Raw genomic sequence first — 24,923 nt, 5'->3', positions numbered from 1 at the left:
TTTTGAAGATCCCTGTCCTTTCAAATGGCAGGGCTGCACCTGTGCCTTATTACTGCCATCCACTTCCACAATAAAGCACTATTGGCCAAATGGACTTCACACACCCCTCACTGCCTTGTTGGCCATTCTTGACTGAAGCTACATGGAACTCATTTGGGCCACTGACTTGTCTGTCAAGTTTATAGGCCTGAAACTTTTCTGTGGCAAGTTTTTGAGTTAGGAACTCTGTGGAGCACTTTGGAATAAGGATAAACGCGTTTTTCAAAAACATTCCAACATTGCAATGGGTTTATGAATAATCAAAATTGTGTTTTAATTTAAAACAACAAATGCAAACAACTCACGGAAAGGAGAAATATTTGTTTCAGATAATTAAGTTAAAAAGAAGGAAGGAAGAAACCTGGGAGTTTTTTGCACAGGATTCCTGGAACATACAGACATATTTTACAACAAGCTCTCCCCACAATATTTCAAGTTTTTTGTTGTTGCTGTTTTTACACGTTTTCATATGTTTGCCACTTGGTGGATTGTGTAAGGGCAGATTGTGAGGCAGTAGAAGTGACACCTGACCCCCCCTCCAACCTACCCCTCCCCACTTTCCATAACTCCTGCCCAAATGTATCACAAAACTGAATTCCAGTTATGTTACAACTATGCTCCACACAGTAACACACATAATACAACCTAAACTAATCGGTGCCAACTGATCTGGACATTACACAGATAAGACTTAACCATATAAAATTTCTGCATCAACCTTAGATAAGAACATTAGAAGTGGTCCACCTACATCCAGGAGATTATAGAACCATGAGCACACATTTAAACTCTGTTCCATGCATTTCCCCTAGTCTCAACAACATAGGAGGTAGGTAGAGAGTCTTAACATTCTCACTGGCAAAACAAACATTGTTCAGTGGAATGGGAGAGCTTCAACGTTTTATTGACCTTGCTACAGAATTCAGAGCTGGTGAAAAACACCACCCAGCAGCTGCCTCAAGGCCGTATCCTTGGTCAAGTCCAGTGTACTTAGAGGGGCCTTGATAGGAGCAAACTGAAGTTCTTATCGGGACAACCCTTGTGCTGCCTTCTACTTCTGGTCTTCGCTGGAGAAGGCACTACGTTTACATGCCGTGGAGTTTCAAGCATCAGGTTCCAGCATCTCTGGAGAAATGTCTGCCATGAAGCGCTGCTTGCCAGCTGGTGTAAGATTGTGAAATGACAGACCATTCTTAAGGTTTGAAAAGCCACAGGCCCCATATTAGTCCCGACTGTAGAAAGGAAGAAAGTCCTGGGGAAATGATTTGAAAGGGAACAAGGTAGAAGAGTCTTTTGTAACAGGATCAAGTAGCCCATTCATGAGATGAGATGATTGTTCTAGGGAAGCCCATTGCCAAGCTTATGCCATCCAGATGATTTGGACCCCAACTCTCATCAGCCCCAGCCATCACAATCCAAATCATCTAAAGGGCACCAAGTTGGAGAAGCCTGTTTTCAGGTTAAAGTAAGGACGTCTACCTTCAAATGTGTTTTAAAGAACAAATACCATCCTGCGAGAGGAATGTTGTTCCAGTGCAGTCAGTAGATGAAGTCTCTGGAGGTTTGCAGGTATGTACAAATCAAGTGGCGAGAATCTTCTTACAGACATCAAACATACTCCTGAGATAGGAACTATCCCAGAAGCTTCACAATATATATATATATTAAGACTTGTAGGAGTCCAACTTTTGATTGTCTTCAGCAATGAAAAAGAGAAAAAGGTAAACATTAAAAAGCAGCTAAAGATGGTGAAAATCCCCTCTCGCATTCTCGGAAAGGACGCTGACAAGTTCCAAGCCATGTTTGCGGGGCCAGGCTGCCCTCGATCTGATAACTCCAAGAGAAAGACTGCATTCGAGCACTATGATATACTAGGTGCTTCTTAAGTTTGGGGTCAGCAGGTGGAGGTCCGTTTCCTGTACCGCTGAATAAGGGGCACCAGGCACTCTGGAAGTCCCGTCTGAAGCAAAAAGGGGTGATCAAGGAGTTCTTGGGCTGTTGCTCGCTCTAACGGGTCTCGTGTTAACATCCGTTCCAAGAAGTCTCTTAAAACTGGAGACGTCTGTGAAAACAGAACAATTCAGATAAGCCATTTCAGGGCAGGAGGGTGGATGAAGGGCAGTATACACAGTTAATAAATAACCAGTACTTAAGGACATATTTAAATATACAGACTCTGCAAATGATGCTTGTGTGGAGAAAGTCCTCCCCTGTGTTGTTTCAGGTGATCGTGGAGAACTCTTTCCTCCATTGCTACTTGACTAAAATGTGATTGATAACACGATCTAAGCAAAAAGTGGAACCAATGGGCTCAGGAAGCATTTTACTAGCAGCTTTGGTCAGGTCCAGCGTTTGATTTAAGACGCAACAGTGTACACAAACCTTTTATTGTGAGAGGCATTTCTTGTATTAGCCACTAGATGTCAGCACCAGCCTATAGAACCAACAGCTGAAATCAATACTAACTTCTTGATTCTGAGTCTGAACAAATCTCAAGTAGTCAGTATAAAAGGTGGGATACATAGACACAAAGGCTGCAACTATCGTAAAGCAACAGCCCAATTGTACTTGGGTTCTACGTATGGCCCAATTTTCAGGGAGCAGGAGCTGCCCTTAAATGTTCTCCACGGCAGTTTCAAATATCACAAGATCCTTCAACATGGAAGAACTTCAACACAGGGGGGAAATAGGGCAAATCCACATATATTACCTTGCGTGCTAATAACATGTGCCTTTGTTTCACTGTGCAGATCTGCTACATAAGACATATGTGAGATTATCATAAGCAACCACCTATACTGGTTTTTTCATGCCTTTCCGTGTACAACTACATCTAGTAGTTACAGCTATGAAGCTACAGCTATGAAGTACCTGGCTGTGACATTTCTTACAAACTGACTGACCTTATGAGAATTCTTTATTTTGGGAGGAGGGCTGTCACGGAGCCTCTTCATTGCTTGGACTGGAGAATCGCTGAAATAAGGGGGTTCTCCATCCACCATCTCGATCACCATGATTCCCAAAGACCAGATGTCTACCTGCAGAAGCAAAATATTGCATCAGTACAGATGGCCTGTAGAAAGATACCCCATGGTCCTCCGGCGTTTACAGAACTTCTTACCTGTGAAGCAGACTAGCAAAGAGGTACTGGGGGCCTTATATCAGCAAAGAACCTGAAAGGCTGAATCAGGAGTGGGAAAACTGTGGCTGCCCAGATGTTGTTGGACTCCAACTCCCATCATACTTGGTTATTGGGTAGACTGGCACTGGCTGGAGCTGATGGGAGTTGGAGTCCAAAAACAGCTGGTTCCCCCCTGTGATATCTTAAAGGACTCATCCAACCTCCAAATTATAGCACAAAAGCATTGCTTCACAATGTTCCTCTTAGGACTGTCATTACCTTTCTTCTTGGCTTTTACACACAAATACACACTCATCCAAAACTTCCAAGTTCTGCTAAAGAATAATAATAATAAATAATCATATTTTGTTAAATAGGAAAGTTGCCTATTTCCATGTTTTATTCTGGATTTGTGGGCTTGACTTTGCTACTTTTAGACTTCCAAAGCTGTGAGAGCACTTTTATATTCATGCTAACCTTTCACTGGGGTGGAGATGTAAGTGCTGCCGGAATTAACGCAAAAGCAACACAATCCAGATTCTTGCATCCTACCATCAAGCACGGTTCCCATCGTGGTGTGCCACACACTTCCCAAGTAACGTAGCAGAGAGCAGGAAACACTGAGGCATGATAGGTCAGATACACCTATGTATGTCAAGGCATTGGTTTCAGAAGGCATCGTAAACCCGGTTTAAACGGCTATGTCCTGCTCATTTGCTGCCTCTTTTGCAGTCGAGGAATGATAGTTACCTCTGTGGTGTATGGAGACCTTGAAATAACTTCCGGAGCCATCCAGTACGGTGTCCCCACTAAGGACTTCCTTTTGGGGACGTCCTTACTGATTTGAGCACAAAAGCCAAAGTCGGAGAGTTTCACCTATCCCAAAGAAACAAAACGTTACCCTAAAGTTACCAGGAAAATAAAATGGGGGAAAGGGGCAAATAAAGGAGGTTGTAGGAAAACCTGGAGGTAGCCTGGGTCCAGGGATGCCAACTTGAATGTTGGGTGGGGTGGGGACAGGTAAGCCCCATCCCACAAGACACAGCACATGCACACCCTTTGAATAGCAATGCCCATCAACTGGGGGGGGGGCAACCCCCTCAAATATTTTATTGGGAGAGCCGAAGGGACCTCAGTCCCTAGGACAGGCATCCCCAACCTGTGGCCCTCCAGATGTTTTGGACTACAACTCCCATGATCCCTAGCTAACAGGACCAGTGGTCAGGAATGATGGGAATTGTAGTCCAGAACATCTGGAGGGCCGAAGGTTGGGGATGCCTGCCCTAGGCGTTGGTTCCTATGCCTGGGTTGCAGGAGTAGGAGGTCGAAAGGGGGCAAAAAGTAAACATATGAAACTACAGTCAAACCTCGGTTGTCGAACGTAATCCGTTCCGGAAGCCTGTTCAGCTTCCGAAATGTTCGACAACCGAGGTGCGGCTTCTGATTGGTTGCAAGAGCTTATTGTACTCAAGCGGAAGCCGTGTCAGACGTTCGACTTCCAAAAAACGTTTGAAAACTGGAGCATTTACTTCTGGGTTTTTAGCGTTTGGGAACTGAAACGGAACCATTTGGGAACCAAGGTTTGACAAACATTTGGCTAGCCTAGTGCTGTCTATGCTGAGCAGCAGGAGATTATCCAAGTCCTCAGAGAAAAACAGAGGTAGCCAACTTGGTGCCCTCCTGATGTTGTGGACTAAAAACCCCATCGGCTCCAAGCAGCATGATGATGATAATGATAATAATAATAATAATTTATTTCTACCCCACCCATCTGGCTGGGTTTCCCCAGCCACCCTGGGCAGCTTTCAACAGAACATTAAAAACAGAATAAAACTTCAAACATTAAAAACCTCCCTAAACAGGGCTGCAAGGAATCATGAGAGTTGTAGCCCAAGATGTCGGGAGCTTCATCACATTGGCTGCCTCTGGGCAAAAGTCTTGCCCAAACTGCTGCCTGAGGACCATAGTAGACAAGACATCATCTATGAGATTAAAAAGACCCCCAGGCAATTGCTAAAGGTCAGGTGTGGGCATGAGAGGCCTGATCCTACTGGGACCCTGCCACAGAGGGAATGGGGCTTCAACCTTCATGCTGGGGTTCAAATCTGGACTGGGTCCTCTGCTGCCTGCTATTTTCTTGGCATGGGGGGAGCCCCCACTTGCTCCAATGGGAGGTGTGCGCCCCACCCCATGCAGGTACAGAAGGCCCAATCTGGACTGGGAACACAGGGAGGCAAAGAGTTAAAGCCTCCTAATCCCACCACATACACTGGGTTCTTGATCTGGATGCCCCCCAAAGGTGCTTGCAATTTACTTTTTAAAGCCATTTGCAATTGCTAATTCATGTGGATTGGTTGTCCACCGTGGGCCTGAAATCTATCTTAAACTACGGAATAAATTTGTGACTTTCAGTGCGCAGAACCTGCTATGGCACAGGGGAGCTGGAGAGAGAGCTTTGCAAAGCGTTGTCAGGGAGGAGAGAGAAGAGCCCAAACTGCAGAAGGAATTCTTACCCTTCCATCAAGGGTCAGGAGAATGGAGTCACTCTTAATGTCTCTGTGAATCACACCTTCGGAATGCAGGTAAGCCAGTGCCTGCAGGACTGACTCACACACTGTAGCAATTTGCTCTTCATTCAGCCTGAAACAAGAAGCAAAAATAAAAAAAACCGGAAGTCATTTTCTTTCATAGAGCAGAAGCAATTAAATATCCAATTATGTCTGATGGCATGAGATTTAAGTGAACTTCCTGCTCCGTCCAGAGTATCGGAGCTTGTAATGGAATGGTGGTAGCCACAACCATTGATTTAGAAAAGAATTAGACAAATCTATGAAGTACGGGGCCTGCAGTGACTGGAATAGCTATGTGGAAGTTTCATATTCCAAAGACGCTTGCAGAATTCCAGAATTTTGTGGGAAGGATTCATAGAATCATAGAATTGAAGAGTTGGAAGGGACCCTGAGGATCATCTAGTCCAGGGGTCAGCAACCTTTTTCAGCCGTGGGCCAGTCCACTGTCCCTCAGACCATATGGTGGGCTGGACTTTATTTTGAAAAAAAATATGAATGAATTCCTATGCCCCACAAATAACCCAGTGGTGCAGTTTAAATAAAAGCACACATTCTACTCATGTAAAAACACACTAATTCCCGGACCGTCCTCAGGCCAGATTAGGCCGAATCCGGCCCCTGGGCCTTAGGTTGCCTACCCCTGATCTAGTGCAACCCCCTAATATGCAGGAATATGCAGTTGTTCCATACAGGGATCAAACCTGCAACCTTGGCGTTATCAGCACCACGCTCTAACCAACAGAGCTATCCATAATTAAAGCGAATTAAAGTGCTCTGTGGCCCTAGCATAAGAAATGCACTGTAAAAAAGAAATAGATTTTTTTGGGAGGAGGGGTAGGAAAGTAGAGAAATGCACTGAAAGTGTGGGATGAACAAATGATTAATGTAAGACATATACTGTAAACACCCCACAAGGAAATCAGAATGAATGCTCATTGCCGTATAACCTCCCCTCGAACAAACGGGAACAAATGCTCAATGAAGGCAAGACACAGTCTAACCCCCATGTAAGTTTTGCACAAGCAAACCAGGTTGGGGCAGCATGCTGGAGTCACACAATATCACCTTTCTACATTGCACCAGTGGGAAACTGCCAATGTAGAATTTATTAGCAAATCTAACACTGTAGAACTTGAGCTCAACAAATCCTGGGAGTGGGCAGCTTGCGACAGAAAGTAATTGTCCCTCTTTGTGTTTTTATTTACATTACTGATCTTGCTAGGCCTATTCATCCCCAGTGGCTGCTTTCTGGGCGTGATTAATGGGACCTGGTGTTTATTGGACAGCGTTCTTATTTATTCTCACAGTGGCCAATCGGATGCCTATGAGAAGCAACAGCACACACCCTATTTGTGCTCTCCTGAAACTGGCATTCAGAGGGATCTGCTGCCTCTGACAGTGGAGATAAGACACAGATACCAGGGCCAGTAGTTCTTGATAGCCCCATGGTCCATGAATTTGTCTTATGCTCTGATGGAAGCTATTGTTTATTTATTACATCTGTATCCTGCCTTTCCTCAAGTATCTCAAGCCAATTTACATGGTTCTTCATCATTCTATTCTTACAACAACCCATTGAGATTGATCAGGCTGAGAGACGGTTACTGGCCCAAGGTTGGGTATGTTTAGCCTGGCTAAGAGGAGACTGGGATGCGGGTGACACTGTGGGTTAAACCACAGAGCCTAGGACTTGCCAATTAGAAGGTTGGCCGTTCAAATCCCTGCAATGGGGTGAGCTCCCGTTGCTCGGTCCCTGCTCCTGCCAACCTAGCAGTTCAAAAGCACGTCAAAGTGCAAGTAGATAAATAGGTACTGCTCTGGCGGGAAGGTAAACGGCGTTTCCATGCATTGTTCTGGTTCACCAGAAGCGGCTTAGTCATGCTGGCCACGTGACCCGGAAGCTGTACGCCGGCTCCCTTGGCCAATAAAGCGAGATGAGCGCCGCAACTCCAGAGTCGGTCACGACTGGGCCTAATGGTCAGGGGTCCCTTTACCTTTACCTTTAAGAGGAGATAGGATAGCCATCTTCAAATATCTAAAGGGCTGTCACATGGAAAAGGGAACAAGCATGTTTTATCCTGCTCCAGAGGGTAGGGTGGTGAACCCAAACTAATGACTTCAAGTAACAAGAAGGGAGATTCCAACTAAACATCAGGAAGAACTTTCTGGTGGTAAGAGCCGTTTGACAGTGGAACAGTCTCCCTCGGGAGGTTGTTAAGCAGAGGTTGGATGGCCATCTGTCATGGATGCTTTCGTTGAGATTCCTGCATTGCAGGGGGTTGGACTAGATGACCCTCAGGGACTCTTCCAATTCTATAGTTCTATGATTCTATGATATTTTAGACAGGAAAGGAGGGAAGAAATGTGTTGCTTTAACCTACCTGATTTGGGACAGAATATCCGTGAGGGCTCCTCCCTGGAGAAATTCCATCAGCACCCAGAGCTCATCACCAACCAGATAGCTTTTGTACATCTCCACCACATTGTCATGTTGGTAGTCTCTCATTATCACCACCTGAGAAAGATGTGGATAGACATGGAACTGAGACTTGCATCCAGTGCAGTGCAAAGTAACTATCAGTGCAAGGATTTCTGTGTGCGCAATGGGATTTTCCATCGGATACAGTTTGCACAAAGCAAACTGGATGACCAAACGATGCAACCGCACAACATCAAAAATAAACCCCAAACATTTACATCCCAAACACCGCAGATCAATGGCCTGCCTGGAGTATTCACTGTCTTCATTCATCTCCCTACTCTATACTAGCTACTATCACCCTCTTTTGTAATCTGGCCCGTATTCTCTTTGTCGACTGCCTTTAGAAATACAGGACTGGTCCCAGTTAGGTATGTTTTAGTCCCATTGAAATCAATAGGGCAATTTAGTCATGTCTAACTCAAATCCCATTGATTTCAGTGGACTAAAGCTCAGCTAACTTAAATCTGGATCCACCCCATTCAGTATTCCTTGCCATCCCCATTCATCTCTTCCCTCATCCAGTCACCTCATTGAAAAGGAGCTCTCGTCGCTGCTGCTTCCGCAAGTCCATCATCTTCACTGCCACCTGCCGTCCAGAATGCTTCTCGCGTGCAATGCAGACGATACCTGTAGACCCCTCCCCAATCTTAACATAGTTTTCCAGCATCGTCCTGGGGTCGCCTTGGTCCACCACCATCCTCAAAGCAGCTTTGAACTGCTCGTGAGTTACGACAACCGGATCCTCACTGGATGGCTGGGCTTTCGAGTCCAAGGGAAGGTGGAGGTTGCTGGAGCTGGTTTGGGTGTGTCTGTTCCGGGGGGACCCCGCGGGCGACGGCCGGCCTGGAGGCAGGGCCGCTGCAGTCTCTGCGGTCGGGGATTTCTGAGGGGTCCCAGCTTCTGAAATCCGAGCGTACTCTGGCACTGGCTGGTCCGAGGGAAGGGACTGGGATTTGGCAGCAGGGCTGTGCGGTGAACCCCAGTGCTGTGGCGGCCGGAAGAAAGGACTGGGCTGGAGGAGAGCAGGAGAAAATGGCATTATGAGGAGGGCTATCAAGTCAGTTTTACAAAATCTCAGTCAATTTCTCAAATGAATTTCTGTTGAATCGTTAATTGCTTAAGGGTGCAATCTGAACCTGCTTTGCCCTGGGATGGAGGGCATGGAAGGGGCCCCTGGTCCAGCCCTGCTGGGTTCCACTGGCCCCTACCTGTGGAGTGATGCAAAGCTCTTCATCCCACCTGCTGAATGGGCAGGCAAGCAGGAGTATCACTGGCAGGAGCCCCATGGCTGGTAGCCAGCAAAAAGCCACAAGTGGTGTGTTCTGAGGGGCTGATCCCAAGCAAGTCCCTGTGCCAAATGCATCACATCAGGCTAAGTCGCAACACTTTGCTTATCTCTCTCTTCCTGCTGTGGCTGGCATGCACAGCAAGACGAGGGGAGATCTGTGGCCTTGTGTGATGTCCATAGGGGAGCCAGATTCTTCTGCTCCTCTACAATTTGAAAAATGAAAAACTATACCCAAGGCTGTTTCAGGATGAACTACATGAAGTTTTTAATAGCGACAAACAAGCCCAAATGGTTCTTAGCTTACTGGTTGTGATTTCTTTGGTGTGATACAAATTGCAATCTCTTGTTTAGATGTAACACTAAGTCAGCAGTTTGTTTCCTTTCCACGCTAGCAGGGAGGAGTGAAAACGCTCAGACAGGTGAATTCACAGGAAACGGTTAAGTAAGGTTTACCATGACATGTGAATGAGGTCACTGATTTACAGTGACACACCACACCAAATGTACACATCTCTATCAGCAAAGTGCTGGTTATGCTTGGAAAGGGGAGATTTGTGTTTTCCGAGGCACCTTCTAACGTGCTGCAAACCTCTTGAAAAACTGGTTTGGTGATGACAGAAGTACAACGAGGGGAAATGCTTGTTGTAGACATCCAGAGAAGGCTAAGAACATGCCTCCACCCCTTGAAAACAAGTTTTCTGTGTTATATGCAAGAACACTCACAATGCATTAAAAAAACATAGTTGCTCAGTTTTATTTGTTAAAGCTAGTTGACTTTTCAAAACATGCACACTGGAAACTTAAACAATTTGATTCCATGCAACAAAGCATTTCACACTTCTAGTATCTGTATGACAACAAATCAATCAGTCATTAGCTCTTCAAAAAAAGACAACCACCAACATTATCTGTTCTTCAAGGCAGCAACCAAAAAAAAAAAAAAAAGAACAACTCTAAGCATACTCTTAAAAATTAAGTGATAGACCTCTCTTTGCCTGAGATCTTCAAGAGCCAATGCTAGCCAGAGTATCTATCCCCACCCCACCCCCATCCATAAAAAGTGAATAAATACTTTTGGCCACTTTGTAAACGGATCTAAGATTGATGGATGAAAAGTGCTCTGTTAAGAACCCAAGTGAAGATGCAGTGAGAGAGTCAAATCAAAGAAAATGTAATTACCAAATTGGAACATTGGCCATAATACCAGCGTTCTCTTGGGGAAAATGCCCAGAGAGTTTCAATAAATGTAAGTGATCCTCGTGTCACTGGCACAGTGACTTGCAGTAGTATAGCATTAATGCTTTTATTGCATTGGTTTTGGGTTATTTCAAAAGAAGTTAGATTTCTATCCTGAAGTATACAAGAATCCCCCGGGGCACTACTGAAGAGAAGCAGCCTTACTTTATGACAGAACACAACATAAGCCCAACCTAAGAGGAAAAGAGTTCTAGAAGATCAGCAGTTTGCTACAGCTTGGCTTGAAACACCTAAATTAACAGAGAGCCGCATGAGATGAACGTTGTTGCTATCATTTACATTTCTATCCCATCCCACTTTTTCTCCAAGTAGTTCAGGGTGGAGTAGATGGGGGATTACTTCGTGAGGTAGGCCCAGCTGAGAAAATATGCGTTTCATGGCTTGGTGAGGGAGTAGATTCGAACCAGTTGAAACCTCTCAGAATATGGACAGGTTAAGTGGCAGCCAAGACACAGACGCATCGGAAAGCAGCCCTTTGGTTAGCTGGGCTGGAGAAAGCAGTGTCTGTGGGGGATTTAAAAAGCACATCCACTGTGGGCCCAGACTGAGTCGCAGGCTTCTTTTTCTAGGTTCAAATGCTGTCCTTATTAAGTAGCTGAAAGTCAGTGGCCTTAACCTTAAAGAGGTGTGGCTTTGACAAGCTAATACATAATATAATAGAGAGGAGAGGAAGTTTTCCTGTTTCCCCAGCACCTATACTCCACCTTGACTGTACATAGTGCACTATCTAAGATAAGCTTTTATTTTTTAACCTATTGACCTCTGTGGGTACACACACACAGGGAAATGCAAATTTATTTTGCTTAGTAACACATTGTGGGTTGGGGACACACACACACACACACACACACACACACACACACACACACACAGTTACAAGTAACTGCCTGTTGAAAATTACTTCCCCGTCTTCTACCTGCACCACCCTTCCATTCCAGCTGAGACACGTTCCTGGAGGAAAGGTGTTTTCAAACCTCCAACTTTGTTTTACAGACGTGCTTTATGTAACCTAGAGCACCCAAAAAAAGAGGTGCCATTGCTCACAGAGGCCTTCCTTCCTAATGATTAGACCAAATATCCGTTCTCCATGTCAAGCTTTCTAAAAACACACACGCACTAGTAGCCATGTGCCTAGAAAAACATAGAAATTTGTTCTTTTTGTTTCTTTTAAATGTTTATAGGATGCACAAAGTTCTCTGAAGGCAGTGAGCAGCAGTATAAACATAATTACTCATTATCATATCACAGTGGTACCTCGGGTTACATACACTTTGGGTTACATATGCTTCAGGTTACAGACTCCGCTAACCCAGAAATAGTACCTCGGGTTAAGAACTTTGCTTCAGGATGAGAACAGAAATTGTGCAGCGGCGGCGCGGCAGCAGCAGGAGGCCCCATTAGCTAAAGTGGTGATTCAGGTTAAGAACAGTTTCAGGTTAAGAACGGACCTCCGGAACGAATTAAGTTCTTAACCCAAGGTACCACTGTATAAACTTTCTAATTTAAAAAATAAAATACAAAAAGTAAGCAGACATACTTTGAAATCTAATCCAGGCATTATAAACACTTTGCTAGCATCATAGAATCACAGAATTGTATAGCTGGGTCCAATAAAAGTACATCACTTAAAAGGTGCTCGAAAGAGAAAGGTTTTTTTAAGCATTTCTGAATGCCACGTTTGAAGGGGCCAACCATGCATCGCTTGGAAGGGAGTTCCACTGAATACAGCCCACCACTGAAATGACCTGTCCCTTCTGCTATCAGTCTAACAAGTGTTGGTTCCACCATCTGGAGGACCCTCAGGCAAGACACCTCTGTGGTTCCCCCTCCTTCAGGGACTTGACCTCCTTACTGTTTAGGGATGGAGGAGAAAATAGATTCAGTTCACACTGAAAGATGAACCCACCTAATTCTTACTTTCTGAAACAATATGCGAACTGAAATACCTTTCAAAATCTATGCTTCTCCAAATTTTGCAATGCAGTTCTCCTGGCAAGTCGAGTGAACAAAAATATACATACCAGTGGGCATGTAAATCTACATATTAGTGAAAATAATATAATCCTATATAAAAATGAGTTATATTAGATAAAACTGCTTTGCAGAAACGTGCATATCAGGCAACATTACATACAAATATGTCTATACAGTCAAACCTCGGTTCTCGAACGGCTCCATTTTCTAAAGTTTCGGCTCCTGAACGCTGAAAACCCGGAAGTAAACGCTCCAGTTTTTTAATGTTTTTCGGAATCTGAATGTCCAACACGGCTTCCACTTGAGTGCAAGAAGCTCTTGCAACCAATCGGAAGCCGTGTCTCGATTGTCGAACGTTTTGGAAGTCGAACGGTCTTCTGGAATGGATTACATTCAACAACCGAGGTTTGACTATCAGCAAAAATTAACTGATGATTAATTTTCATAAGGACTTTAAAGTAACACACAAACAGCTGTGGAAAGCTGAAAGTGGAAAAATGAGAAACTGAGAGAAACTGAAACTGGCAGAGTCACCAATTCCTACTTGTGTGATCCATACCATTTTGCTTTTTCCCTTTCACTGAAAGGAAAGGCACAGAATGAGAAACCAGCAGAGGCCTCAAGGTGCTCTGCAAACACCCTTTAGGGGAAAGAGTGGCGACACTGCAATCTAGGTCAAGTTAACATGGGCTGCAGCCTGACTCGCTCACTACTTGCAATCTGCTCTCGCTGAGCAACCACAGTGTGTGTCATCCTCTTGCATTTATGAAGATGTTCTGAGTCAGCCAGAACTCAACACACTTTCAGCTGAGCTTCCTCCTCTTGGCTGGCCCAGAACAAACGTGGTTAGTCAATAGCAGCAACCAGCTGACACTGCAGGAGTCGTGCGCAACCAGCTTCCAAAGAATTCACAGCATTAAAAGCTGAATTGGTTTTTAATCCTGGATGTCTGAAAGCACCATTCAGAATCAGATTGAGGAAGGGAAAGCCAGGAGGGCAATTTTTAAAATTACAGACATTTCACACACACCCCATATACACAAGTTCTACTCACGCACAACTGTGTATATGTGAAGTGCCGGAAAATAATGAAATACCGTATTTTTCGCTCTATAAGACGCACCAGACCACAAGACGCACCTAGTTTTTGGAGGAAAGCAAGAAAAAAAATATTCTGAATCTCAGAAGCCAGAACAGCAAGAGGGATCGCTGTGCAGTGAAAGCCGCAATCCCTCTTGCTGTTCTGGCTTCTAGGATAGCTGCGCAGCCTGCATTCGCTCCACAAGACGCACACACATTTCCCCTTACTTTTTAGGAGGGAAAAAGTGAGTCTTATAGAGCAAAAAATACGGTAAATAGAATCATATCAGGAAGTGGTGCGAGACTGAAGAGTCCTTGTGGCTAGTGAGGAGACGCTCATGGAGTTCGTAAAAGACCTCAGTGAGGGCAGAGGAAGCCCCAAAGAGGCTAGAGGTGAAGGGGCTTTGTTTAGGCTGCTCAGCCTCCCTGACTAGCAGCTGATGTGCAATAACACAGGGAACTCCGTTTTGGATTTTGTTCTGGCATCTGGCGTAAACTGAAAGTGATTACTGAAGAAATCCTGTAAATCATGAGCTATGCTCAGGTTGATTTAATACGGAGAAGAGATGGAACTGGAATTGTAACTAAGGCATTTAATTTCATAAAAGCCGTTTTGGTAAAAGTAAAAAAAAAGGCATTGGCACGGTGTTTTGTGAGGTGGGAGACACCAGGAAGGCCAAGGATCTGTGTGGAGATGTGCATGCAGTCACAGGAATCCTGCCTCTAGCACAGGGGTTCTCAAGCTTTCTACCTTCAGGTGAGACCGTGGAAAATGACTGAGGCCCACCAGCCACAAAATGACAGTGCAGGGGCAAAGCCCATCAGAAAGTGGCAGATGGAGACAGCATTTGGCATATCCACCTGTCAGGGGTTCAGGGAGAGAGGCACAGATGAGGGAGGAGACTGAGAGCGAGGGGGAAGAATCCCGGAACGAGGAGGAGGAGGATGACAATGACTTGAGGGTTTCCATGAGTCTTTCAAGTGAATCGGAGGATTCCCAAAAGGGGGCGCCCCTGGTCAGGCCAAGGGGAGCCACAGGGGGGACTCGTCAGGAGCAGGGGAGCAGCAGGGAAACCCCGAGTGGGAGTTGGAGATCGGGGCCGGCTTCCCCACCGGAACGGAGTGAAGAGGGTGGAGTTCCCAGTGTGACAGACGAAGCAGAGCAGGAAGCAGAGAGGGGAAGGAGATCGGGGCAAGACGTCCTGCCGGAAGGGGCGGAGAGTAGTACAGAGAGTAGTGTAACTGTCAAGAGGAAGGTCAGGGGTAGCGAACGCGCGCCAAGTTCAAATGTGGAGGTGCGCGGAAATGCGGAGAGCCCGGAGGAGGAGCCTGGTCCCAAAGCACGGAGGAGGGGGGAACAGGCGTCTGGGGACTCAGCGTCAGGGGAAAGCAGGAAGGAAGGAACCCAGGGGGGCAGAAAGACCCTGCGGAAAAGGAAGGACAAGAAGAGGTGGACCAGCACAAGCCTCTTAAACTGGTGTAGAGGCGGGACTGATTCAGAGGGGACTTCAGCGGTCTAAGCGTAACAGACGTGGGGCTGCGCGCCTCGGCTGTGGAACAAACAATGTACTTCAATAAAGACTTTTGTAAATAAAGTGGACTTGGCGTTGGTCTCTTGTGAGCTGGGACCTGAGGCGGCCCTGACACCACCTATCAATGGCTAGCATAATTTTCCATGAATATCAAATCAATCTTTGATAAATTCTTTACCACAGCATTTTCCTTGCTGCGAGGAGTTCCATAGCTCAACTTTCCTCAAGCTACGACAGATGTTGGCTCAGGAGGTATTGTGACTCAGCCTCTTCAATTTAGACAGAATTTGCTGATCCAGTGTCTCTACATGGAGAAGGCTTTTTCTTTTATATTGTTCCCTTCCCACTCCTACTTGCCTCTCTAAGTATTTTTACCCATCTCTTGTAGTTTCTTATCCCATTCTCCTTTCACACTCAACTTGTGCCTTACTTTCAGCACATGCACCCCAGCCAGCCAGGTTTTTTTTCATCCCTCCATCCAGTCCTTCTACATTCTCTTCTTCCTCCTGTAACAACTTTCCTCTCTTGTTCCCTTCCTTTGTATTCCCAGCTTGTTTGCTATATAAATAAATAAATATTATAATAAAAAATATGACTGGGTTGCTTGGGGCAGAGCAGGCCAGGGAGGAGGCAGACAATGACACTGAAGCCCACTGGTGGGTCCCAGCCTACTGCTTAAGAACCACTGATCTACCATTTTATTTTCTTAAACAAATGCAACCTTGAGAGCTTACGTGAATGAATGGCCATTCGAGGGCAGGGCAGCTGCATTCACCATATTTCCAACAGGTATTTTCTCACTCAAAATTCAGCCCCAATTATGATTTTCTCCCCATGAGAAGAATAATAGGTAGTCTCAGATTCAGGAACATCTGGATCTTTAGTACACAAAGATCAAATTTCATTTCATTTCCGTATCATCATGAGGCCTAGAAACATACGTTTTGAAGAACCGTGGAGAGTCCAAAGACTAGTTGCGTAATGGACAGAGTAATGGAGAGTCGAAGACCTGATACTATTCTGCAGCAGGGTCCCTGTCTCCAGAGTCCCACAGCGACCCAATGAACATGAAAGGGGAGCTTTGTAGTCACTTCATGCTCCAAAGCTAAGCATCTAGGAACACTGAAAGCATACAGTGCTCCAGTTTCAAAAGAATGGTGTGCAAGTTCTGCTCCATACAATAGAACTTCACAGAAAACACAACTTAAGTCCCTCCCAAAGAGGTTGTTGGAGCTCCAAATCATTTGCCCACGTATGTACACAGAAAATAGTAGATCTGGCTAAAAGGCAAAACATGGAGATCTGCACTGATTGGGGCAATGCATCCTTAATTATGGCTATGATATAATTATAAGATTATTGTATAATCCAAGAAAGCTGTATGATCTTAGAACGGCGCATGGGTGTGACCACCATGAGTTCGCCACTACACTACTGCCAAGGACAATGACATTGACAAGCAAATTACGATGATTGCAGACATAGATTTGCTTGTTTGTCTTGGCTCCCTTGACAGCTGTGCTGTGGGCAACAAGGGGAAATACAGTTTGCCAAAGAATATACCAGGCTGCTCTGTGGATTGTGTCGATGGTGTAACATCAGTGCAAATTTAGGCCAATAGCTGCTCCATAATGCAAGCATAAGCCCTAGCCTGACATTAACTTTAAACTATTAGAAGCCATATTGACCTTCAGAACTGTACTTGAAAGGCACCAACCTCTCAGGCACAAAATAAACATACCTTTATCTGTGTTTGGCTGTTTCCGATCTTGTTTGAGGCGCTGGACGAGGGGAACACGCTTCTCAAGAGCCTCCTCTTCAAGCTGTTGTCTCTCGATTTGGAGCCAGGACTGCCTTCCCCGGGCGGCCTCGAATTAGCTTGGCTCCCCTGGCTAGGCTGAGCGTAGTGCTCTTCGGAGCTCCATCCCCTTCCAGCATCTTCACTGTTTGCCTCAGGAACCGGGATGTATTGCTGGCGCTGAAAACCTGAGGAGAGTGGGATAAAGCGGCTGTTGGCGCCCTGGAATTCTGAAGGGCCAAGAGACTGCGCTTTCATTACGAGGCCATTGGAGTGAGCCTGTCCGTCCAATGCAGGTTTATAATCTGGCCATAAAGTCTGCCGTCTCGAGGACTTGCTCCCACCATTGCAGTTGAGGTAGTTTCCATATTTGTCTGCCCAGTCTGGTTCCGCACACTGTAGGTACATGTCAGTGGGTCCATCTTCTCCCAGAAGCCCCAGCGACTGGGCTCTTCTCCTGCTCGTGGGACTTTTCCCCCTCAGGGTATTTGAACTGATGAGGGAAAGCTTCTGGATGTCATTGAGTATCCCAGAGATATATCCTTCCACTTCAAATGTACTGGCTCTCACAACCGTCTACCACAAAACAAACAAAAGCTATGTTAACGTTCTGTGGTCACCTGTTCAGGCATTCTCAAATGATTCATTCAGAAGATTCTCAGGCATTTTGAGTGTGTAACTTGAACCTTCCTCTCACTGGAATTAGAGATTTATGGGGTGAACATTCTGCTTTACATGCCTACATACGGTACATATGCTGTGAAGCACCTTGAGATCTTCAGATGAAGGGTGGTATACAAATTTAATAAAGATTACATACAAAATTTTATTTGTATGCCACTTTTCCACAGTTCAAACCATGCTCAAGGCAGTTTACAACATAGAAATATACATAACTACAACATGACAACAGTAGTCATAAACAATAAATAAAACATTTAAAATACACAAGCAAACTGAACAACTGCCACATAAATCACAAGATCTAAAATAATGATATAAAAATTTGAGAGCAATAACTCCAGTTTTTGTAGCTGGAGTCCGTCAGGGCCCTGCCCTCCCACGTAGGTGGAAAGCGCCTGCAAGACTGGGAGCAGGTCTTCCAGGGCCCCCATCGAGATGGTCATCTTCTGTGTGATGCTGAACTTGAATTGGAAAAGGGCTTGGCGCTACCTACAGACTTAACATGGCAAGGTGCTGAGAAATATACCTCATGCAAAGCCACCGCCCCCCACGCCTCAGATAGACAGTACATTTGTGCCTCCTGCTATTTGTTTTTAATTGCTATTTGTTTTAAAAACTGGAGCCATGTTCAGTCATTGACAAACACACAACAATAGTTGCATTAATGGAAGGGGGGAGGAGATGCACCCATTCAGCTCCTACCATCGCACCCTGCAGCAGCTCCAACCAAAGTCTTGCTCATGCATTAAAGACATATCTCTAGCAGTGCAGAGAGCCTTTAGGAGATTTTGGAATAGGTGCGAGGTGAATGCAGCCCTCCCCACTCTGGCCACTAACTCACATTTTTGACAACAATGGAATAGGGGTAATATCTGAGGCTCAATTCAAGCAATCATAGGGCTGAGGGAGCTGGGCTTGTTTCAATCTGTGCAGACAATATGAGAAGGGAAGAGTTTGGAGTTAAGCCACAGTAAATGCACACATGATGAACCAGCTATTTGGATACAATCCACAGTCTTGTTCTAGCTGTCTGCTACCCCTTACTGAGTGATGTATCAAAATGCTGTGGGGGAAATCATCTGCAATGCTAAATCTATAATAATGATAGCTTTATGTTCTCACCGACCAACTCGCCCACAGTAAGAAACTGGCTCCATTCTGAGACAAATCATATTGTGACCATGTGCAAATAATGTTGATTCTGGAACGTAATACAGTGGTACCGTGGGTTAAGTACTTAATTCGTTCCGGAGGTCCGTTCTTAACCTGAAACTGTTCTTAACCTGAAGCACCACTTTAGCTAATGGGGCCTCCCGCTGCCGGAGCACAATTTCTGTTCTCATACTGAAGCAAAGTTCTTAACCCGAGGTAATATTTCTGGGTTAGCGGAGTCTGTAACCTGAAACGTATGTAACCTGAAGCGTATGTAACCCAAGGTACCACTGTATAGCACACACGTCTCTCTATCCCAGACCCCTGCCCCTCCCACACCTTATCTACCTTGCAGCTTAGCCAACTCATTTACTTAGGAAGTAAGAAGCTTAAGAATCTATTAACTAACACCATCTATTTCACCACAGGGAGGCCCGATACAATACCCATGCCTTCTCCTGGCACCATTCCCAATCCGTATAGAGGGGGGGGGGACTTCCCCTGGAGTGAGAAGAGAATTTCTTCCCTTTGCTAGCATCTCTGCAGTGCCTTCATAAAACACAGGCTGAATTAACTGCAGCAGTCAAAACAGTAGCTTCTCCTGACTCCTGACTCCCTTACTCATGTAAGCATGCAGTTCACTGTAATAGATATAAATATGGTAGAGGACTACCAGAGAGCATTCACATATGCATATGTGCTACTCCATAATCGGTCAGGAAGGCCTGATCCATCCATCCAGGTTTAAGCCAATCCTATGACCCAACCATAACTACCTCTTTCCTCTCTCTCTACCTATTCTGGCCGGTGGTAGTGATTCTAAAATAGGCAGAGAAAAGCTCTAACAGATATGCTGCCCTATCAGGAACATGGGGATCTGCACTAGGACTAGGATGTTCCTTCTCTCCACTTCTGCCATGGAAATGCATCCATCTACTTGTGCAGGCACGCATATGTGCTCTTTTGCTTTTTGTCAACAGTCTGACTTGCTCTGTCAGCCACCCAGCTGGCTCAGGAGACGGGCCCTGGCAGATGGGCTGGGCTTCTTGCTCCGTATGTGGTGATAATTTAATAAAAAAAGAGTTGCGGGGGGTGGGGAGGGAATGGCTGAAACAAACACTCAGGTCAAGGAGCCCACTTAACAGGGGTTGCTTGGCCTCTTCAGTCTCTCTCAAACAATCTCCCATGTTCATAATTTCTGGGTTACTGCAACAGAACGGGCTTCGAGACAGTTTGCTTCACACATGCTTTCCCAAGATGGAATGAGATTATATCTAGGCAGTTAAAGAAAAATAAAGGACAACATCAATTCCGAAGTGAGATGAAGAGTGCCCAGACGGGAAAGAGAAAAGGGCTCCTATACCATTGAAAGTTGTTGCTAATGTATTAATCACACAAAAAACCTGTTTTAAAAAGCCAACATCTAAAACCATATAAAATAGACACCCATGGCAAACATCCAGCTGGGAAAGCCTGTTGGAGCAAAGATGTCTTCAATTGTTTCCAGAATGTGTGGATAGTGGGTGCCTGTTCTATCTCAACAAGAAGAGTGTTCCACAGAAAAGGGACAGTCGCTAAATAGACCATTGAGTCCAGCTTCCCATTCTCACAGTAGCTGAACAGTTGCCTGTGGGAAACCAGCAAGCAGGATCTGACCAGCAAGAGCCCTCTCCCCTACTGTAGTGTCTAGCAACTGGCATTCAGAAACATTGCCAGTATGATGTAGTGGTTAAGAGCGGTAGTCTCGTAATCTGGGGAACCGGGTTCGCGTCTCCACTCCTCCACATGAGGCTGCTGGGTGACCTTGGGCCAGTCACACTTCTCTGAAGTCTCTCAGCCCCACTCACCTCACAGAGTGTTTGTTGTGGGGCAGGAAGGGAGAGGAGAATGTTAGCCGCTTTGAGACTCCTTAAAGGGAGTGAAAGGCGGGATATCAAATCCAAACTCCTCTTCTTCTTCTTCTTGCTGCCTCCAGCTGTGATGGCAGAGCGAAGCCATCATGGATAGGAGTCACTGGCAGCCCTCTCCTCCATGAATTGGTCTAATTCTTTTAAAAAGCCATCCAAGTTGGTGGCCATCACCTCCTCTTGTGGGAGCCAGTTCCATAGTTCAACTATGCATTGCATGAAACATTACTTTCTTTTATCTGTCCTGAATCTTCTGACACTCAGCTTCATTAGGTGTCCATGAGTTGAGTATAAGAGAAAAAGGAAGAACTTCTCTAGCCACTTACTCCATGCCATGCATAGTTTTATGAACTTCTATCATGTCACTTCTTATTTGCCTTATCTCTGAACTATAAAATCCCACACCTTGCAACCATTCTTTATAAGGGAGTTGCTGCATCCCCTCCGTATCTGACAAGCTGAAATGTAAAGGAGGGAATATTTAATTCAGATTCCAGATGATTGGGGAGAGTTCAGATATTTCATCCTCACCTTCATAGGCTGAAGCTGCACCCGGGTGATCCTTGAAGGGTCTACGACGGGTTTGGGCCGCCTCAGAGTGTCCAAGATATTCTGCCATTGCAGAGGCAGGCCAATAAATTTCCCCTCCTTTGGATCAAACGAGGTGTGCACACGGTGCTCAAAGTTCTGTGGAGCAGAGATCTCAGGGCGTTTCTTCTTTTTCTTGCGGAACATCGTGCCTGGATAAGAAAGATAAAATAAGCTGATTTATTTATTTTTGGACCACAATACAAGAAGCTAGTTGCACGTTCCAACTGTAAGGCTCTGCTGGAGACCCACATTCCCCATGCAGAGCTTTCTCTCTTTTCAGATTTCAGTTGCCTGCACAGCTCTTCAACTTCACAAGGAGCTCTCCTGAGCCTGCTCACTACCACAGTTGGGATATTTTTGCTCTGAATTTGGGTCAGAGGCAGAGCATGAATTCAGTAGGAATAATGTCTACTGTAGCAGCCACAGACTTTTCTGGCAATATTTGCATTATGCATCACACTTCAGTGTCACGCTTACTAACGTGATCGCATTCCATATTGTTCATCACAGTCGTCACAGCTAATACCATAGCTCCAAGCAAAAATATGTACCACATATTCTGAATGTATTCTTTGCCATCCTGCCCTATTTTCTGGGGTCAGCACAGTCCATAATAGCTGGATGGTTATAATACTGCTCTACTGTGATATGCTGACTTCAGAGGGAAGTTCGTTTTGTCTGCAAACTGCATCACAGTGCCCACAAAAGAGCCTAGATTTAATTAATGAACAGGTTTAAAAATGGACAAGATTCAAATGTTGCTCATGAAAGATGTAGAGCAGCCATTCCTTCTCTGAAGACAGTTGGGAACCCAAAACACAAGCATCTAAATGGTAAAGACAAAGGGGGTGATGATTAAAGGTAACCTGATTTTCACATAACACTAATTTATTATTATTATTATTATTATTATTATTATTATTATTATTATTATTTATACCCCATCCTCCCCGGCCAAAACCAGGCTCAGAGTGGCTAACATCAAATGTATAACACATTAACATAAAATCAGGCACTCAATTAAGATACATCCTAAAATCAGATCAGGATCAGAATAAAACCCAATCAGATGGCAACCCGAAGATTAGGGCTGGGAACATTAAATGCTCACCAAGCCCAACTGTTTGTGCTGAACTTATCTGCACCTGTGAGAAAAACTGGGAGGCCACTTTCATGCAAGTTCTTATGAAAGGAGAGAGGGAGTCAGACTGAACCCTGGCCAAAGACCTGGCAGAACAGCTCCATCTTGCACTAAACCATGGTTTAGTGTGAACACACAGGTTCCTGCAGAGGAGATCACAGCAGCTGAGTTCCTCCCCCAGATCTGCAGCTGCCATGCTGCCCAAGGTAAGCCATGGTTTGGCTTAGTGTGACATCCAAACCTGGGTTTCTGGCTTTCTCTTGCTCCAGTTGCAGTGGCAGACCGTGGGTTCTAAAATTTCAGCAGCACCCTGTGTGACACCAACATTCAGATACACACACCTGCCTCCTGTGCTCCATTCTCCCAGTGTGACCGAACCAACCATGCTACCCTAAATCTGCTTCTGCCAGGTGTAACCAAGGTAGTCCACAAGCTGCACCATGGTGGTTTACAGGGGGAGAAGCACAGGAGCCACAATCTCTCTAGAAATCCACACATTTACACTTAGCCAAACCATATAACCACTCAGTCACATTCCTTAAAAGGAAAACTGCTGAACTAGCAAACAGTGTGTGAGATGAGCTGGCCACTCTGATCAGCAAACTGGTTGATAAATTCTAGCTCATCTATGTACCTGTCCAATGTATATCAAACCTACACAATGACACACACCTGCACAGGTTTGCATTCATCTAGATTTCAGAGTGTCCAGACACAGTGCTAGCACTACTGGGTTATCCTACTTTACATTGTCCCCCTGTAAAGCAGTACATTGTGGTACCATACTGCACACATACTGTACACATATACACACATAGATATACACACAAGAACATTAGCTCTGTTCTTCTGTTGAAAAATGGCTCCCAGAGTAATTAACTGCCTTGAGACCTCTGGGTATAAGGCGGTATATTAGTCAATAAAATAAAATAACAACAATCTACAAAGATCAGTAATAAGACAGTCTCTGTCCTCAGGTTTGCAATCTAAAAGATACAACATAAAAGGAAGATGGAGGGAGGAGGATATAAGCAAACGTAGGTACCAATTCTTAGTTATTAATTCTTCTAATGACCAGTTGGAATGGTCAAGCAGAGGGCAGTTCATAACACTTTTGGCTTCTTCCTTTCTGCTATAGGTCACTCATGCTTCCACTTCTCCAAAGTTCCCCAGAGATTCCTGTCTATTCTTTAGCTCTCTGCAAAATACAAACAAAAATGGTGTGATGTCCCAGACGTTCCCTAAAAGGCCCTGGCTCCTACCTGTCCACCAAGTCTAGACTTCCCCTTAAGTCCCCCCCCCCAAATACACAGCTGCCTCCACCTATAGAGTTAAGCTCTACTTTTATTCATGATTACATTCATACCTCACTTTTTCTCCCAGGAGCTCAAAGTGACATAAATACTTCTCTTTCTCTCTATTTTATCCGCACAATCACCCTCTGAGGCAGGTTAGGCCGAGAGATAGTGACCGACCCAAAGTTATCCTATGGGCTTCATACATGAGTCAGGATTTTAACTCTGGTCTCCCGGGTCCAGTACTCTAACTGCTACACTGCAACAAAATAAAAAAATTCCTTCCAGTAGCACCTTAGAGACCAACTAAGTTGGTATGAGCTTTTGTGTGGATGCACACTTCTTCAGATATACCGCAGGAAAATTTTTCTTTTATACAATTCACTATATAAGCCAAAGCCATTGCATGGGGTGAGATATGCTACCCTATATTCCCCCAAACCAAAAGACATTCAGAAATGTAAAGCAATTAAACATATTTATTTATAGAAAATAACACCCAGAAGAACAAGTACAAAACAAGGAACAATGGTTCTGTTTAGCCTAACACGCCGACTCCCCCCTGGAAAAGCTATTCTGACTACCAGCCTTTGAAGCAGTCCTCTCTCTCTTTTTCTGTTCCCACTCAACAGCTTTTCTCTCTCTCTCTCTCTCTCTCTCTCTCTCTCTCTCTCTCTCTCTCTGCCCAACTGTCTCCTAACTGCCCTTCTCGAGAGACGGAGAGTATTTGTCACTCACTCTGACTCCACTCACCATTCCATCACACACAAACACACCTGCTGTCACTCATTCTTCTGTTAACACTTCTCCTTTCAAATAACTGCCTGAATTTGCTGCTTCATGACAACAAACAGAGGACAGTTTTGGTATAAATAGCAATATGCATTTTGGATATGCTCACTGCTTACTTATTACTCCCATCAGCAGGGGTGTCATCTTGAATAAAATATTGGGAAGGGGGCAGGTAAGCCTTGCCCCACATAACTGATCACATGCACACCATTTGAATCAC

At 45.0% G+C, this 24,923-nt stretch overlaps 1 protein-coding gene across 14 annotated transcripts in view; it reads right to left on the bottom strand.

Annotated features, from left to right (window-relative positions):
- Positions 1–288: 288 nt before the first annotated feature.
- PAK6 (p21 (RAC1) activated kinase 6) overlaps positions 289–24,923 on the bottom strand; it is a 46,101-nt gene continuing 21,466 nt past the window's right edge. For 7 of the 14 annotated variants that reach the window (XM_028722398.2, XM_028722468.2, XM_028722477.2 and 4 more), the window contains 8 exons: positions 21,416–21,624; positions 17,085–17,717; positions 8,739–9,224; positions 8,112–8,245; positions 5,674–5,800; positions 3,911–4,036; positions 2,943–3,077; positions 289–2,101 (listed from right to left, as the gene is read on the bottom strand). In XM_028722398.2, coding sequence (XP_028578231.2) covers positions 1,934–2,101; positions 2,943–3,077; positions 3,911–4,036; positions 5,674–5,800; positions 8,112–8,245; positions 8,739–9,224; positions 17,085–17,717; positions 21,416–21,619 — 2,013 coding nt within the window. In that variant the 5' untranslated portion in view covers positions 21,620–21,624 and the 3' untranslated portion in view covers positions 289–1,933. Of the gene's footprint in view, positions 2,102–2,942; positions 3,078–3,910; positions 4,037–5,673; positions 5,801–8,111; positions 8,246–8,738; positions 9,225–17,084; positions 17,718–21,415; positions 21,625–23,661; positions 23,815–24,495; positions 24,610–24,923 lie in introns of those variants that run through there. The other 7 variants (XM_028722389.2, XM_028722438.2, XM_077926721.1 and 4 more) reach the window with 2 other exon arrangements.

The sequence above is a fragment of the Podarcis muralis genome, chromosome 1 (genome assembly GCF_964188315.1).
Source record: "Podarcis muralis chromosome 1, rPodMur119.hap1.1, whole genome shotgun sequence".
NCBI classification, from domain to species: Eukaryota; Metazoa; Chordata; class Lepidosauria; order Squamata; family Lacertidae; genus Podarcis; species Podarcis muralis.
This window is presented reverse-complemented; position numbering and strand designations above follow the sequence as displayed.